We start from the raw sequence: 15,075 nt of genomic DNA on the forward strand, positions 1-15,075 counted from the left end.
TGTGTTTTAAGGTTGATGATTGAATTGAGAGCATGACTCATGAAAAATCCCTTTCTTGTTATAATTTTTCTTTACTTATGATATGCTATAAATTGTTTTGAATGCATCTTGAAAAGCATGATATGAAATGTCTTGAGTAATGTTATATTTGGATTATGATTTTGATTTCAAAAAGAGAGAGTTGTTTATATTGATGAATGTTGAACATAACCATATAATGAAAAGAGTTGCATGGTTTGTTAAAGATCACATAACCACCACTTGTTTATTGAAAGAATGAGAATTTGTGTATATTTTTGCCTTATGTTTTCGGAACATGAAATCTCTTATGCAAATTGCATGTTTAGGTGGTTTGAACTATGTTTTAATGAAAGATCATGCTTATTACATTATGGCTCCGAAAACATAACTTGCAAGTCTTGGTATGACGATACCAAATCAGACAATGTCATAACAGATCCAGACTAGATTAGAAATCAGATTTTTATCAGACTTTCATGATACATATTTCAGAATGATACATGTTCAGAAAAGGATAAAATTGGGCATAAAGAGATGTTAGGTGGTTCCCCGAAGAAGGCACGAGTTTAGACAAGCCATTGACAAAATCGTGATTTGCCGATCCGGATATATTATAATACGCTGGCCTGGTGCCTTGTGGCGTATCAGACTCAGACACTCCAACCCTTGCAATACACTTGGTTGGGGGCTTCTCCGCCGAGTCAATGGCAAATTTCATATAGCCTGTGAAATATCAGTCTTGTAGGGGAGTGCCATTAGACCAATAACATACTTTATTTGTGGGTTCCCAACTTATAATTCTTATATATTGTAACACCCCGTATTTTTGGGCTAGAGTTTAGACCGTCGTTCCTACGTATATAGATCCGAACTGAATTATTCTTTATTAACATACGTGTGGTAATTACTCCTATTGTGACGCCCCGTAAAAATTCTCGAGTCAATTTTTATTTTTAGTATTATGTTGAGGGGCTAACAACTAGGATATTTTTCTAAGTAATAAAAGACTTAGTTTTATTTTTTAACTCTTAATCTTCGGGATACAACTTTTTAACCTTTCCGACATCCGTTTTTGGATTTTTATGTTGCGTTGCGATGGGGCAAGGTTGTAGTACGTCTCGGAGGAGTTTCGAGATTTTTAGACGAGCCTAAGGTCGTGTTTGGGTTGGCAAAACAGTAGCTCTCCGCGATAAGGGGGCGCCGCCCAGCTTAGAGAGCCTCTCTAAGCAAGGCGCCGCCCTGGTTAGGGAGCCTCTCAGAGCAGGGCGCTGCCCTGCCAGTCCCGTGGGCGCCCCGTTTTTCGTTTCCAAACTCCGAACATTTGAGGGTATTTTAGTCATTTTTCCTTACCTCTCTCTTCTTAAACACGGGATTTAATCTCTCCAAACCCTAAGATATCATTATTTTCATCCAAATTGAGCAAGAACACAACCTAGGGTTTTGTTGGAGAAGTCAAGAGAGCTCGAGATTCAACCGTGGGTTTTCAAAACTGATTAGAGATTCGAAATCCCCAATTCGCAAGCTTTAAGAATCATCTGTTATTTTCTGAAATAGAGGTGTGTGGGGTTTATCCTAAAAAAAACTACATGGGCTTAGAAATTGTTAAAGCATGTATTTTATAGGGGTTTTGCAAATTATATCATTGATATGCATTTCGAAAAGTTTTAATACTACTATTGCTTTGGTCTTGTGGCCTTTACTCCTAAGATTGCTTTGTATATATACGTATATGTATGAATTTTAGATTAAAGATTGTTGAGAGCATGAATTATGAACTCTCTCTCTTGCATTGAATTAAAGATTGTGGTTTTTGATTTTGAAAGATGTTTTTGTTGCAATACTCTAGCATTTGAATATGATTTGGAATTGTGAGAGGGTTTTCTTGATATAAATGTGTCCTCGTGATTATGAGAAAGAATTGCATGTGTTACATGGGATTTGAGAAAAAGATTTATGGCATTGAATTATTGAAATGCGAGTTTCAAAACTTGCAAGTCAGAGTAATAATGGCTTGGATACAGAGATTTATGACAGACTAATAGTGACTCAGAGATGTGACCTGCAAGTCAATGGTATGACGATACTATATGTATTTACGCCATGACAGATTATGTTTTCAAATTATGTTTTCAGAGTATGTTTTCGGAGTATATTTTCAGAATATGTTTTCAGAGTATGTCTTCGGAATATGTTTTCAGAGAATGCATATTTTCATATACTTTTAAAAAGGGGCTTAAAGAGTGTTAGGTGGTTACCCGAAGAAGACGTGAGTTCAAGCAACTCTTAGCCCAAAACCGTATTTGCCGATATGGGTAGATTATTATTGTAAGCTGGTGACGGCCATGTGGCGTAGTAGAGTTAGAGACTCCGACCCTTGCGGCACACTTGGGTTGGGGGCTTAGCTGCCGAGTTAATGGTAGTTTCCACAAAGCCAGTGGAATTTTCAGAATTGTAGGGTATACCACCTAATGCAGAAGTAGTACAAAGAGTGTCTCAGATTTCAGATGTTGTCATAGATTCTTTTAAAATGCTCATGAGATTTCTTACTATACGATTGTTTATGAACGGTTTTAAACTGCTCTCATATATGTTTATTATAAATGATTATTTTGATTTGCTCTGCGCACCAGTACTTTTGTGCTGACCCCCTCCCCCTCCAACCATCTTAGGTTCTGAGGCTCAGTCTAGGGGTCCAGACAAGCAGTAGATAAATTCAGATCACAGATCAGACTTGTGCAGTGGTGAACCTTCTATTTTTCAGAAGGCCTGTTTAGTTATCGGATAGCTTGATTTGTTTATAGTAGAGATTTCGTAGACTGAGTCAGACAGTATTATTAAGATTTGACCTTATTTCCGTAATATTGTTTATCTTCCGCATTTCTTATTATCATATGAATTATGTACATGGTTACTCATGGTTCGGAATGCTCATCACGATCAGGGCTCCGGTTCGAATCGTGACATATATTTACTAGTTTTTTCAATATAAATTCAAGAATCATACGAAAGTTGCTGGGTTTCCGAAAACCCGCAACTTATATTCTATATCCGCCCTTGTCGAAATAGTGGTGAAAGATCTACTTTTGGGGCTCCAATTAGCATGCACACATCCTTCGTTTGCTTAACAAAATTAACTCCCAGTTTTCTTCCCTTGTATCTCAATGCACGTTCTACTTGAAGAAACTACTGAATCCTCTGTTGACATAGGTCAAAAATGAAGTCCACTTTACAACATGACCCAGGCCCATTATGAATTTCTTTTCTATTTTCATTAATACAATGTATATATATATGTGGTAGCTTTCAGAAGAAGTGAGACAATTGAGATATTTTTAGATTTGTATTCAACACACGTTTTCTCTCTCTTAACTCAGTTTGAGTTCTGTGTATTTTGCTCTATGTATTTCCATGGCGATCTGGTAAAGGGGAAACTTAACATCCTCTGCTTCGCCCCCAGGGGCAGCTCAATTAAACTTGTGGTCTAAGGTAAAAATTAAACGGAGGCTTGATTTCAAGAAAAAATAATTATTTTTATAAAGTTAATTTTTAAAATTATATAATCGTATTTAATAATTCTTTTTCAATTAATAATATAGTCTATGCATTAAAAATATTTTACTATATCAAACTCCTAAAAATTCTTATATAAAAAGTTTTGTTTTTATATAACTAGTATTTAATATATTTCTTAAAATTTATAATTTATCATTATTAAAAAAAATGAGGCCCTCAATTTTTGAGGGACTTAGGCGGCCGCCATTTCTCCGGAAGAGTTGAGCCGCCCCTGTTTGCCACACCTTCAGCGAAGCAAATGGAGTGGCACATCTACTAGCTATGAAAGGAAAAGGAAGACAGGATACTAGTCCTCTAGTTTTTTGGTCCCAACCATCTTTTGTAACTAATGTAGTCGTCCATGAGGACATGCAACAAAGTATTGTTTGTAGGAAAGTCTCTAATATGACTTGCACTAGAGCTAGGTTAGGTAATCTCAGTATTATTAACTCTAATGTATTGTTTTGACTAGTAAAAATAAATAAATAAATCCTTTCTTTCCAAAAAAAAAAAAAAAATACTCTCTCCGTTCCACAATAAGTTAATTGTTGGATTTTGACACACATGTTAAGAAAAAAAAGTAAAGATATAAATTTATCATGTTTTTTCATTTTTACCCTCTTAAAAAAGCTAAAACACATGATACATCACTCCCAATGCACATTTAATGGAGGATAAATTTGAAAAAATTTTCTAATATTTATCTTGAATTATGAACCATTTACTTATTTTGAAACATTAAAATTACTCCAATAATTTACTTATTATGAAGCGGAGGGAGTACATAATTTAACAAGCACAAGAAACTTAGAAACTATATCAATTGAGTATCTTTATAAAACATCTATTACTAAATGTCAACTATTTCAATTAGAAATTGACGTGAATGACCAGTAATGCAATTTACATATGTGGTACGTATATATATACGTGCACACCAAATTATCCACACACAAAAAGAGAAGAAGAAAAGACTCTTACCTAAAATAATAATTCTTTTTCTTAATCGTTTGCTCAATTATTAATAAGATAGCCAAGATATGACTCATAATGATATTATCGCAACTCTGTTTTTTTCTATAGCAAAGTTAATATTTGCAAATCCGACTTTAGTTTGATGTGAAATCTTGTATATATTTAATTTAGGATGAAAGAGAAATTTTAATTATATAAAATCCCCTTTAACAACGTAAAATTCCTATATCAAAAAAAACTGTATCAGAGATAATATATAAAATATAAATTGTAATATTAATGATATACTGAAATTATATAATGTATTAGATATTTATCAGTTCAAATCAATTGCTTGATTCTTAAAAGATTTTGATTCTATTCGATTGAGTTTATTATTTTTATTTTATGGAGTTCAATGGATAACAATGTAATAAAATATACAAAGAACAAGAATGTCTTAGTAATTGAACAAACAAAGAGAGAGTAATCAATTATCATAAGTTACAATAATAAACAATTCAAATATTTAGAAAGTATTTGAAAACTGCTTTACAAAATATTTTTTAGTTGTTTAAATAGTAATTGAGACAATCTTTGTGGGACCGAAAAAATATATATTCCAATATTGTTTGCAAGGTCGGTAGTGATTGACTTGTCCATTTTCTCTATTTTTAATGGGATTTAACTTGTGTCTTTTTACACTGGTAGTGACCCCATCGAAATTGTATAGCAATTGCTGAAAATTATACAATAATTATTGAATAATTTATCTAATAAATGCTTTATCAATTGCAGCAATTGCTGAGATTTATACAACAGTTCTTAAAAATTTCATAGCAGTTGTTGAAATGTGCTATAACAAATACATTAATTTTTGAATATTTCATGATAATTGCTGAAATATACTACAATAAGTATATTAGTTGCTGAATGTTTGATAACAATTGCTACAATAGCAATTTCTGAAATATGCTATAAATGCGCTTGTTGTTGAATGTTTCATAGCAATTGCAAAAACATGCTATAATAAAGTGTATTTATTATTGAACGTTTCTTAGCAATTGTTGAATATATGCTACAACAAGTATATTAGTTGTTGAACATTTCATAGCAATTGGTGCAGTTGATGAAGCATTTGCTAGATAAATTATTTAACAATTGTTGCATATTTTTCAGCAGTTGCTATACTATTTGATGGGGTCCACTGCCAGCGTAAAAATTTAAATCCACTTGCAGTGGATTTAAGTTTTTCTGATTTTTAATATCAAAATGTATGCCACACGTTTACACCCCAATATTGAATTCCTCCACTTTTTTTTTTTTGATATTTTATTTTTCATTCAGTGTTCGATATCGGCATTGGAGTTCAACTAATTCGGATCGCGCACTGCAGGACTTGTTCTGAGGGTAGTGTTCTCAATTCTTTTCATATTCAGAACTCAAACCTAAAACTTCTGATTAAGAATGAAATAGTCTCGCCACTATATCAGAACTCATGGTGGTGATTCCTCCCCATTATTATTATTATTATTGATAAAATAGGAAACTAGATCATTTTTCAAAGTTCAACCAATGTTCACATCTATCCAGAAGCAAATATAGTTTATTAATAATTCCATCGAATACTCCTATCTCTCGAGAAAAATCGTATGTGTGTTTTGAGAGAGAGACATAATGGATTACTATACACTTGTGTTGGGATTCACTTTTGTCTTGAGTTATCTTTATGTCATAGCCAAAATATGTGGTAGAGGAAGCAAAAAACTTCCACCAGGTCCATCACCATGGCCAATTATTGGAAGTCTTCACTTGTTAGGTGCAAAACCCCATGGATCACTAGCCAATCTTGCAAAAATTTATGGCCCAATTATGAGTTTAAAACTAGGACAAATAACAACAGTGGTCATTTCTTCATCAACCATTGCAAAACAAGTGCTTAAAACTCAAGATCAAGCTTTTTCAACTAGATTTATCCCTGATGCCACTCACGCACACAACCATTACCAGTTCTCTGTTGTATGGCTTCCTGTTTGTCCTCAATGGCGAACTCTTCGGAGAATCATGAACACCAACCTCTTCTCCTCAAGTAGGCTTGATGCAAATCAACATCTGAGGTCTCAAAAGGTGAAAGAACTGATTGCTTATTGTGACAAATGTAGTCAAGAAGGTAAAGTTGTTGATATAGGTCAAGTTGCTTTCAAGACTAATCTCAACTTGATGTCTAACACCCTTTTTTCCAAGGACTTGGCTGATCCTTTCTCGGATTCAAAGGTAGAGTTGAAGGACGTTATCTGTAGTATCATGGTTGAGGCAGGGAAGCCTAACCTAGTGGATTTTTTCCCCATACTTGAAAAGATTGATCTTCAAAGAATAAGACGTAGAAATATCATTTATGCTGGTAAATTGTATAAACTTTTTGGTGATTTGATCAACGAGCGCGTGGAGGAAAAGAAAAAGGGGTTCAATAAAAAGAGTGATGTTCTAGAAACGCTTCTCAATATTTGTGAAGAAAATTTCGAAGAGATTGATCATAATCACATCAAGTCCATATTTCTGGTTTGTGTCATCCTCTCATTAATTTAACTACCATCGAAGTTAAAATGATTTAAAATAGTTGCCATCTACTTAGTAATTAACAATAGAATAGTAAGATTTTAGATTCCAATCATTTCAATTTTCTTCCGTACATAAGTATATATATTTTACATTACAGAGATGTAATTTATAAAGTATGCTACTTAGCAAATTGTTCTTTTCCTTCTTACAAAAAGATTTAGATATCTAAATATCTTAATAAGAATGACAATAGGTCAACTTAATTTAATAATATAAAAATGAGTTTATTACACAAATAATGACTCTAACTATATGAAATTATATAGTAAAGTGATGTTTTTATGTTTGTAATAAAAAAACGATTTCACTATTCGTATTTCACTTAGAAATCAATCACTCAACTGACCAAATAGTTTTCTCATCCTATAAAGTAATTTGTGTTTTTATATATGCCTCGAAAACGATGTAGATCATAATAGTTTCTTTGTTATATTAAGGTTAAAATTGAAACAACGTCATTAATATGTTCTTGATTATGTGAAACACCAATTTGAAATAAAAATAAATGGAGAAAGTAGTTTATCTATCGATTTTCAACATGATGTATTTTGTTAAAGATGATTTGATTAATTTGTTGTACTTTTTCCGTCCATAAATACTTATTCACTTTTGACTTGACACATCTTAATAAACAATAAATAGAGGAGTGATTTTACTATATCACCCTATGAAAATAATAAATTTTTTGCATTGAAAAATTCAATGAATGATGTATTGTATTTAGTACCAAAGATAAAATGGATAACACAGGTAAATTATCCGTTGATTTTATAAACTCGATAAGTATTGTTCAACATCACTAAATAAAAAAGTTGACAAGTAAAGATAAGACCGAGGAAGTATATGTTAGATTATATGTTATGGTGAATTGTGCAGCGATATATTAACGTAGTTTCTTTTAATTACTTCAATTTATGGGTTTTTTTTTATTACTGTAATTAATGGTTATATATACTTCGAATGTTTATACAGGATTTATTTGTTGCTGCTACGGATACAAGTACAAGTACAGTGGAATGGGCAATGGCAGAGATACTTAAACAACCCGAGATTATGAAGAAAGTTCAAGTTGAACTTGCAGAAATCATTGGAAAAGGAACATTAATTGAAGAAGTTGATGTGTCTCGACTCACTTACTTACAGTGCATCATCAAAGAAACCTTAAGAATGCATCCTCCAGCTCCACTATTAATTCCGCGCAGAGTGGATCAAGATGTTGAATTGTGTGGTTATATCATTCCGAAAGGTTCACAGGTATGGATGGTAACTAAATTTAATTGATGAAAGTATATGTTATTTTCGCCTAGATACAATTGTTCGGGAGGTTAATGACTTGTCTATCTATTTATTGATTAGCCCTTTTGATCTATTGAAATACGATTTAACTCGCTTATTTGTCATCCTTATTCTTAGGTATTAGTCAATGTATGGGCAATTGGCCGAGGTTTTACTTTATGGGAGGATCCTTTACTATTTAAACCTGAAAGGTTTTGGAATTCAAATATTGACATGCGAGGACAAGATTTTGAGTTGATTCCATTTGGTGCTGGTCGAAGAATATGCCCTGGTTATCCATTGGCATTGAGAATGATTCCAGTAATGTTGGGCTCACTGTTAAATTCGTTCAATTGGACGCTTGAAGCAGGCATTGTACCGAGAGATTTAGACATGGAGGAGAAGTTTGGTCTCACCTTAGCCAAAGCTCAACCTTTACGAGCTATTCCATCTCCACTATGATGTTGTGGGGTTAAAAAATATTTATCTGTCCAGTATTTATATTGATCAAGCATGTATTCTAGTGTAAGCGATTAGCGAATAAGCTGATAAGTAGTGTGTGTTTGCATTACATCCATATTTTGTACTATGTTCTTATTGATTTCATATAGACATTGAATGCGAATAGATTTCATTTTATACAAGTTATATGACACACATTTATATTTTGGAAGTTTTAGATTACATATATTCTTGAATGCAACAACAACATCATCAACACCAAAAAACAACAATAAAAATCAAGTTGGCTTGTAAATTTTTTTCTTTTTCAAAACTTTTCAGCTAATTGACCCAAGTCAAAGCAAAATCAAGATTTTCAACTAAGGAGATTAGAATATGAAATAAAAGTAAATGCACGAAGAAATTAAGATTTTTGAAAACTAATAAATTTTAAATCTTGAATTCTTCTATAATCTACATCACACTCTCGAAATGTAATCATCCTCGAACCATATAATAGTGAATGTTCTATACACCGGGCTACCCACCTAAGTGTAGATGTTGTTTCCAAGAAGTTAACCACTATGCATAATAAGGTTTTGCCATAAAACAATTTGAAATATTTTAAACATATGTGATACACATGCTCAGACATATGAATGACTCGAATGATACAACTTAAAAATGTCAAAATGACTTACGTTTATCCTTCCATATATCATTAATTTAAAATATCAAAATGACATGTTTATTCTTCTATCATTAGTACAACAACATAATGGTAAAATCGATTGTGGCTACTTTGCAACTTTTTTTCTTGTCAAGACTTGCAATATAATTAAGTGAGAAGTCTCAGAGTTGAAAGTTTAAATATCAAAATAACCACAAGCATGTGCCGAAGATCATGACAATTAAGGATTAAGTAATCTAATTTAGATTTTTTTTTCCTTTTTTTTTTTTTTTAATAATTTCTCAGGTTCGCTGGGGTGTTGCATACCAGTGAAGACATACAAAATTCCTCGGTCAACAAAATTCGTTAATCGGAATCTCTGTTCGCAAATCAATTTAAAAGAGTAAAATTATATTGAAAAGGATTTTCAAAGGTGACTTGGCACACCGAATTATGCCAAGTGGCGACTCTGAATTGAAATGTAAATAATCCTTTTTCAAAACAAATCATCTTTTGTCACTTTTTATAAAAAAAACCCTTTCAAACCTTAAAAAAAACCTTTTGGAGTAAAAAGGGGTGTGACATGCAGGACTTGAGTTGATTTGCTAGATCGGATATGTTCCTAAGTCCATGTGTTGTTGAACCTGTACTGGTACTAGGCATATTAGTGTTAAAACCATAATTCAGAATTTGTTGATGAGTCTTCTCACTATATGTAGTTCCAATGCCATTGTTAACAAACCCACTATGAGTTTCAAAATATTTCTTCTTGGACTTAAAATCAGGAGGATATCCTATTAACTTGTAGCAAGAATCTTTTGTGTGACCTTTGCACTTTCAGAATTCACATATAACATTATAATTCTGATAGTAGTTCTGGCTTTGCCACTGATTGTATAGTTTCTGAACTTGGACTGAGTTTCTACACTTTTTGAGTACATAACCACTGCCTCTAGACTAATGGAAGAGGATCCATTCAAATTCATATTTCCTGTACCAGAAGTTGTAGCTTTTCGTCTCTCATCTCCGACTATCATAGCATAGGCTTGTTTGATTGTAGGATATGGATTCATAAGAAAGATTTGACTTTTTCCTTGAAGATATGATCATTAAGTCCCATCAAGAATTGAAACAACTTCTGTCTTTGCAAGAACACAATAAAACCCCTGAACTTTTCACAATTACAACAAGGGGCAGGAACTATCAATTCTAATTCATCCCACAGATCTTTAAGTTTTGAGTAATAAGCAGCAATAGTAGAATTTCCTTGATTCAATAGAGCAATTTCTTTATGGAGATTAAAAGTTCTAGAGCCATCTACACTATCAAATCTTTCTTTGTGATCATCCCAAACATCAAGTGCGTTGGAAGCAAAAACAACTCCTAATAGTTTTTTTGCAATAGAGTTCATTAACTAAGAAAGAACAATAGCATTCACTCTTTCCCATTTATCCCTTGAATTTTGAGGAAACTTCTCTTTCTTGCATGTACCATCAACCAACCCCATTCTTATTCCTTTCTAAAAGGACTAGTCTCATAGATCTACTCCAAGCAGTGTAATTCTCTAAACTGGTAAGTCGAAAAAATCTAAGGTTTATACCACTAACATCTGTAGGGTTCAAGAAAAGAGGGTGATTATAATCAATACCTTGCCCATTGTTAATGAATTGATTTCCAGTATATGGAACTCCACCACGGTTAAACTGATTTTCGGTTGAGTTTGATGGGTTTCCATCATTACTGAATCCTTGATTTTGTGACATATTGCCATTGAGTCTTTGTGAAACATCACCACTAAATGTTCTTGATTGGAACCCATTCTAAGAACCCTTTAAACAAATAGCTTCTGAACTACTTTGAATTTGTGGAAGAACTTGAAAGAAACTATCAAGATTAGTTCCAATTGATCCTAACAGCAGAATAATACTGTGAATGGCTCTGATACCATGTACTTATTTGAAGAAGACGAAGAAAAGATCAAACAGAATTAAAAGGAGAAATTCAGCATGAATGCGTAAGAAACTATGGAGAGTTCTTAGGAGTAAACATTGAAAGAGAGTAATCTTTATTTTTTGTATTGTAAAAAGTGTATTTTACAAGTGTAGACTCATCTATATATAGTAGATCAATGTTCTCAATCTTAACAATCAATGAGAACAACTATTTAGCCAACTACAAGTAATTATTAACTAGACTGATTAGGATTTGATCATAGTTAGTTGAATAAGTCACTTAACTAACAAAACTGTAAAGCTGAAGAGTAAGTTTCTTTAGTTATTTAGCCTCTCCCCATTAACATGAAAGAGTTTTAGATGAAAGTCAACATAATTAAAGAAATACATAATTTAACATGTCACACCCCACCCCCCACCCCCTTTTTTTTTTAACTCCAAAAATATATATTTTTAAGTTTGAAAGGGTTTTTATTATTAAAGTGACAAAAGATTAAAAATTTATTTTGAAAAGGACTTTTTACATTTTAATTCAGAGTCACCACTTGACATAACTCGGGTATGTCAAGTCACCTTTGAAAATCCTTTTCAAAAATAGTTTGACTCTATAAACTGATCCGAGAACACAGATTCCGACTAAGGAATTCTGTTGATCGAGGGGAAAGTGTTAGGCACCCCTCGATCCCGTGGTTCGATCACGATAGCTTGATTGAGCGTATCGGCTAATTTAACACTACGAATGTATAAGCCACACAAACTACACAAACAAACATTAAACAAAAATCCAAAACCAAAATAATAATGTTCTGTCCAATTATACAGTCCAAAAATAGAAAAATGCGAGAAAAGAAATCCTATTCTATCCTACGCTAACCTAACTACGCTCCCGCGCTTTACCCGATGCCTCGGGCCTTCATCATGAATGTCTTCCATCAACATAATACGTCGGGGCATTCCCCGAAAAATAGACATAAATCGTCGGGGCACTCCCCGGCCAAATAGTACATTTTTATCCAAACACAATAAATTATAAAACGTTCAACACACATTTCACATTCTAACATTCCACAAGACACTTAATCCTAAATTTGCTTACCCGAACCTACATTGGCCTATCCATTTCAACATATCATAATTCCATCACGTTCCACATCAAAAATCGAACAAAATTAATCCTAATCTACTCTTTTTGTTAAATTTTTAATTCCCTCCCCCCAACTTCCTTTTTATCCATTATGCCATTAAAACTAATCAAATTCATTCATCAAACAACCAAAGTCACATCATCAAGCGCATGGTCATAACATCAACAACATCGAGCATTCATAATTACAACATCGATATACCAAGTTAAAATAAGATAAGAAGCAAAAGTTGTAGAGATGGACCTTCCGATAATCGACTTTCGTTGATAATAAGAATTAAAAAAGCCCGACCTTGGAACTTCGAATAGAACCTCAACAGTGACGACTCTGACCTTGATATCGAGAAAACTCAAAAAAAAAACTCCAAAACTGATCTTGATGGACTGATCGATACGAACAGAAAAACCAAACCCCAAAACAGGAACAACACCCAATGAATCCCGAAGCTCGATTTCGATGACGAAACACAAAACAGAAGAACCCAAAACTCCAATACACGACGAAACCTGAAAACCAGTATAACTAGAGCTAACAAAATCGTGAGACTAAGAAATTTGGATCGGGTTTTAACGAGCTGGAACAAAATCGAAAACAAATCGAGATTTGCTTGACTGTTTTAAGTCGGCGCAACTTTGGTAACCTCAGCGGTGACTGAAAACGACAAAGAAATACCAATTATGATTTATTGCCATGGGTTTGACCAGATTCATGATGTCTTTGATGCGTTTCCAGCGAGTTTGTTGCTGGAATAGTAACCAACTCACGAACTCGCATTCTCTCAGCTCTCATGCCCCCCTTTGCTTTGTTCTCTCTCTCGTTATTCAACTGTCTCTCTTGTTCAATCTATCTCAAATCTGGGTGTGTGTGAGTTCTAGTGAGGAGAATTGTGGAGATGATGGATGTTTGGTTCGAAGAAGAAGGAAAGGAGAAGAAAAAAAATGGCGTCCCCCCATTTTCCTATGCGCGTCCGCCCTCCCATTTGTCAAGATGATCAGTGTATATATGTATTCAGAAAAAACAAAAGGGAAAAGTGGGGTCCATTAGTGAGTGTTCTGTGGAAATTTCCTGGAAGATGTATATTATATTGTGTAAGTATGTATGGCGTGTGGTAGTGGGGTAGAGTAGGTGGGGTAATGAGGTGGGGGTAGGGGTAGGGTGTGATGTGGTTTATTTTAATTGGGTAGGTTGTTAGGATAAAGTTTTTTAGGGTAAGGGTTGTTATTTTGTTAGGGAGTTTTGTTATTATTTTTTTTTGTATTTTGTGGAGGGATAATTACACGGGGTAGGGCACGTGGTAAGACGGGGATAAAAATGTGTAACTTGGGTCTTCGGGAGGGACAAAATTAGGTGTCTACATCATGCCCCCTTTGAATGTAAACACGAAGTGTTTTCAGACAAAGAAGTAGACAACGAGACCAAATTTTGACCCGACCATTATTCAAGGAAAGAAACAGAAGAAAGAAGAGCAACCGGGTTTTGACTTAGGACATCCTACCTACCCAATTTATGAAGGAATAAATTGACACGTATCTCAAAGGGTTGGAAGGAGAGGAACTATGTCGCGTTGGAGAGTCAAGTGAGGTTCCATCAAGGTTCTGGTCCGTGGCTCTATCATTACATCAAAAATAAAAATTACATGTTAAAACATAAATGAAATTACAAAATCCTATCTATACAACTTCTGTTGGCTCTTGACTCGACTTTTATCACCCGATTCTTCAGGCGAGCTCCTAACTTGCAATTTTTTTCAACTTGTTGCTTGGCTTTCAATTGCTTCGCTTTGTTGCTTGACTTTTCATTTCTTCACCCTATTCTCCAGGCGGGCTCCTGATTTGCTATTTCATCACTTTGTTGCTTGACTTTTCATTTCTTCACTCTGTTCTCCAGGCGGGCTCCTGACTTGCTATTTCATCACCCTATTCTTCAGACGGGCCTCTGAAACCCAAAATTAAAACTAGAACAAAAATTATCCCAAACAAAAATTATAGTAAAGTAGTATTTCATTTTTGAAAGCGTTGTCCCATTTTCCAGGAGGGTCCTGAACAGAAAGTAAAATTCCATTTTTCAGAAGGGTCCTGAACATAAAGTAAAATCCCATTTTTCAGGAGGGTCCTGAACATGAAAGTAAAGTCCCATTTTTCAAGAGGGTCCTGAACAGAAAGTAAAATCCCATTTTTTTAGGAGGGTCCTGAACAGAAAGTAAAATCCCATTTTTAAGGAGGGTCCTGAACATGAAAGTAAAGTCCCATTTTTCAGGAGGGTCTTGAACAGAAAGTAAAGTCCCATTTTCCAGGAGGGTCCTGAGCAGAAGGTAAAGTCTCATTTTCCAGGAGGGTCCTGAACAGAAAGTAAAATCCCATTTTTCAGGGGGGTCCTGAACATAAAGTAAAGTCCCATTTTTCAGGAGGGTCCTGAGCAGAAAGTAAATTCCCATTCTTCAGGAGGG

General features: G+C 34.0%; 1 protein-coding gene across 2 annotated transcripts; it reads left to right on the top strand.

Moving 5' to 3' along the window:
* Positions 1 to 5,845: 5,845 nt before the first annotated feature.
* LOC107864472 (geraniol 8-hydroxylase) lies at positions 5,846 to 9,065 on the top strand. 2 transcript variants are annotated; one of them, XM_016710835.2, is made up of 3 exons: positions 5,846 to 7,086; positions 8,119 to 8,400; positions 8,560 to 9,065. In XM_016710835.2, the coding sequence occupies exons 1-3, from the start codon at positions 6,205 to 6,207 to the stop codon at positions 8,881 to 8,883; spliced, it is 1,488 nt and encodes a 495-aa protein (XP_016566321.2). In that variant the 5' UTR covers positions 5,846 to 6,204; the 3' UTR covers positions 8,884 to 9,065. The 2 variants fall into 2 exon arrangements, with proteins under 2 accessions (XP_016566321.2, XP_016566322.2); XM_016710836.2 differs by having other exon boundaries at positions 5,939 to 6,801.
* The last annotated feature ends 6,010 nt before the right edge of the window (positions 9,066 to 15,075 follow it).

Source organism: Capsicum annuum, unplaced genomic scaffold (genome assembly GCF_002878395.1).
Source record: "Capsicum annuum cultivar UCD-10X-F1 unplaced genomic scaffold, UCD10Xv1.1 ctg78270, whole genome shotgun sequence".
Taxonomy (NCBI): Eukaryota; Viridiplantae; Streptophyta; class Magnoliopsida; order Solanales; family Solanaceae; genus Capsicum; species Capsicum annuum.

Excerpts from the sequence above, each read along its gene's own strand:
- LOC107864472 (XM_016710835.2), top strand. The coding sequence starts at position 6,205 with ATGGATTACTATACACTTGTGTTGGGATTCACTTTTGTCTTGAGTTAT. Across the intron at positions 7,087-8,118 it reads ACATCAAGTCCATATTTCTG|GATTTATTTGTTGCTGCTAC; the intron begins GTTTGTGTCATC and ends ATGTTTATACAG. Across the intron at positions 8,401-8,559 it reads TCATTCCGAAAGGTTCACAG|GTATTAGTCAATGTATGGGC; the intron begins GTATGGATGGTA and ends CCTTATTCTTAG.